Source organism: Cibotium barometz, chromosome 35 (genome assembly GCF_041138505.1).
Source record: "Cibotium barometz isolate CiBa-2024 chromosome 35, ASM4113850v1, whole genome shotgun sequence".
Lineage (NCBI taxonomy): Eukaryota > Viridiplantae > Streptophyta > Polypodiopsida > Cyatheales > Cibotiaceae > Cibotium > Cibotium barometz.
In genome coordinates, this window is record NC_141080.1 from 41,167,559 (window position 1) to 41,170,023 (window position 2,465).

The 2,465-nt window shown below is 42.8% G+C and overlaps 1 protein-coding gene across 2 annotated transcripts in view; it reads left to right on the top strand.

Annotated features, from left to right (window-relative positions):
- LOC147618451 (CBL-interacting protein kinase 23-like) overlaps positions 1-1,381 on the top strand; it is a 3,955-nt gene extending 2,574 nt beyond the window's left edge. Inside the window, exons 10-15 of one of the 2 annotated variants that reach the window (XM_086774888.1) lie at positions 150-263; positions 360-473; positions 613-669; positions 771-845; positions 924-1,014; positions 1,109-1,381. In XM_086774888.1, the coding sequence (XP_086631014.1) occupies positions 150-263; positions 360-473; positions 613-669; positions 771-845; positions 924-995 (432 nt within the window). In that variant the 3' untranslated portion in view covers positions 996-1,014; positions 1,109-1,381. The remainder of the gene's footprint in view (positions 1-149; positions 264-359; positions 474-612; positions 670-770; positions 846-923; positions 1,015-1,108) is intronic. The other variant, XM_086774887.1, reaches the window with a different exon arrangement.
- Positions 1,382-2,465: the final 1,084 nt, after the last annotated feature.

Here is a 2,465-nt window from a genome sequence, read left to right on the forward strand (position 1 = left end):
AGAAGACCTCATTTGTGGGTGCAGTGGGTAGGGATGGGTGGGCATTTGAACACTCTGGTGTGTATGAAGTTGTAGATGTAATGGCTCTGCTAAGTGTGTTGTGGTCAGGTGAAGCTTTACTGAAGATTTTGTTATTTTTCCACCTTCAGGATCATCTTGTCACGGAACAGAGAGAGCCCACCAAGCCTACATTGCTCAATGCTTTTGAGCTTATATCCTTGAACAAGGGGCTCAATCTCTCAGGCTTGTTTGAAAAGAAAGAGGTACATGCAAGCGTGATCACCACTCTTTCTCCTTGAAAGCCAGCAGCAACCTAGAAACGGTCTCATGTTAACACGGTTTTGTTCTGATGCCTGTAGGAGGTGAAGTTGGAGAGTCGATTTGCATCAAAACACCCAGCTCCTGAGATCATATCGAAGATGGAAGAAACGGCAAAGCCCCTTGGCTTCAATGTGCAAAAGCGTGACTACAAGGTAAACTTTTGTGCACCGTGAGTGTCCACCGTCCGTGTGCACGTTTGTGCAATTTCTATAGTTAAAAGTGATTTTTTGGGATGCAAGGCCCCATGGCTTCGAACTGGCATTTATAAGTTTTTCTTCTTGGGTTTCATAGATGAAGCTGGAAGGTGCGGAGACCGGCAGGAAGGGACATCTATCCATTGCGACGGAGGTATATTTTGCTTCAGGCGGCCGTTGTGAATTTTGTTTTGAATTTCTGCATTCTCTTTTAACCGAGTACTAAAGGCAACTCTTCCCCATTTCTTAAAACAGGTATTTGAAGTCGCCCCTTCACTCTTTCTGGTAGAAGTGCGAAAAGCAGGTGGTGACACATTGGAATACCACAAGGTGAGTAAAGGGTTGTATATAGTACATAAGCCAGGGTTTTAGGGTTTATAAGGCCTTATAAGGTCCTTGTTTTTGCAGTTTTATCAGAATTTTTCAACGGGATTGAAGGACATAGTGTGGACGACAGAAGAAGTGAATGTTGCTGCTTGATGAGTTTTAGTGCTGTCAGGTGTGTGTGGCATGCAACACAGTATCTTGGATGTTTTTCAGCGAGAGGGGACACATTTACTTCACATCCATTGATTGGCGTGTGGATTTATTAGGGAGACATGCTTTGAAGGCCAACATTTCATTTGAGGTGGTGAAATTCTTGCGAATTGCCATTTTTTTGGTGCAGCCTTTCCTTCCGATATCACATTTTCTACAGCCATGAAATAGACTTTCCTCGCAACCAGGACGGAAGGCTGCATACCACCTTGTAAGATTACGGATTTGCAGTCGTCGCTGTAAATACTCTCTGAGCCGGAACTCGGTCCATTTTTTGGGTGTTGGTTTATTTCAATAAAAAGATGCCTTAATGAAAGGGCTTAATACTCTGAACCTTCCACCATCTTCAATGTGGCAATGTTGGCCTTACTGAGCAGTAAGATAAACTTTTGACCAATGGCATGCCTTTCACATGTTTTGTCTGTTCTGGTGCCGCATAGTTTCTTGCAGCCACTCGATCAACGTGAGGGATGCTGTTGCCATGTGGGTCGTGCATCTACATAACAAGAAGCCTCTCAGATTAAGTGATTGTTAGAGACGTGTTTCTTGCCCTAGTGTTGTGGAGAGTAAAGTATTGTGGGATGCCAGTTGATCCTCGCCTGTCTAAGCATCGTTGTGGAGTGTCTTGCGGTCTTTGGATGTGCTCGAGCTTTGATAATGCAAGGGCCACAATCAATAGCCATTGAGCCTGTTATTCCTTTGGGAATTCCAATTTTCTCGAAAGAGGGGAAACTATTCCAGGAACTTGCCAATGCTGTACCCACGTCCATGACCTTATGGATCCATGACGTCTGTCTGTAGCATCTCATGGCAAGGCTGTGCTCCTACATAGAATTGTCATCCAGCAGTGGTTATATGCCGACCTTCAGATTGATCCACAATTTGTATGCACACATGCAGACTTGCATAAACCTTTCATTCCTCATCACCCGTAATTCTTCGTGTTATTAAGTTGTAATGCCAATGCGGAGGCAGTCGTAATGTGAATCCTTAGGATCCCTCTTCAGTGCATATTTTGATTCCAAGCAATATAAAGAATGGATATATCCAATGCATATCAAATACAATATGAGGCATGACTTTATATTTTGTCACAAGGAGGCCTCCCAATCTATTTCAAGGCCAGAGAGTACATGCATTCTACTTTAGAGCCATGGGGAGGAGTTGCAAGGCACTACAAATACACAAAGTTTAAATAAGAAAGGACTTAACATCTTCCAGTAGGTACTAGGTCTAGATTATTTTTACAAGTAAAGGTGCAAGTTATTTCAAGTAAGGCGTGCTTTGTATTTGATTACATAAGGACTTGAAAAATCTTGAAAGAGTAGATGCTAATAAAAGCTAAGATCCTTTTTGAGAAGCAAGTACATATTCACCTAGGCCAAGTTGAGGAGTCTCAAGTGAAACAATTAA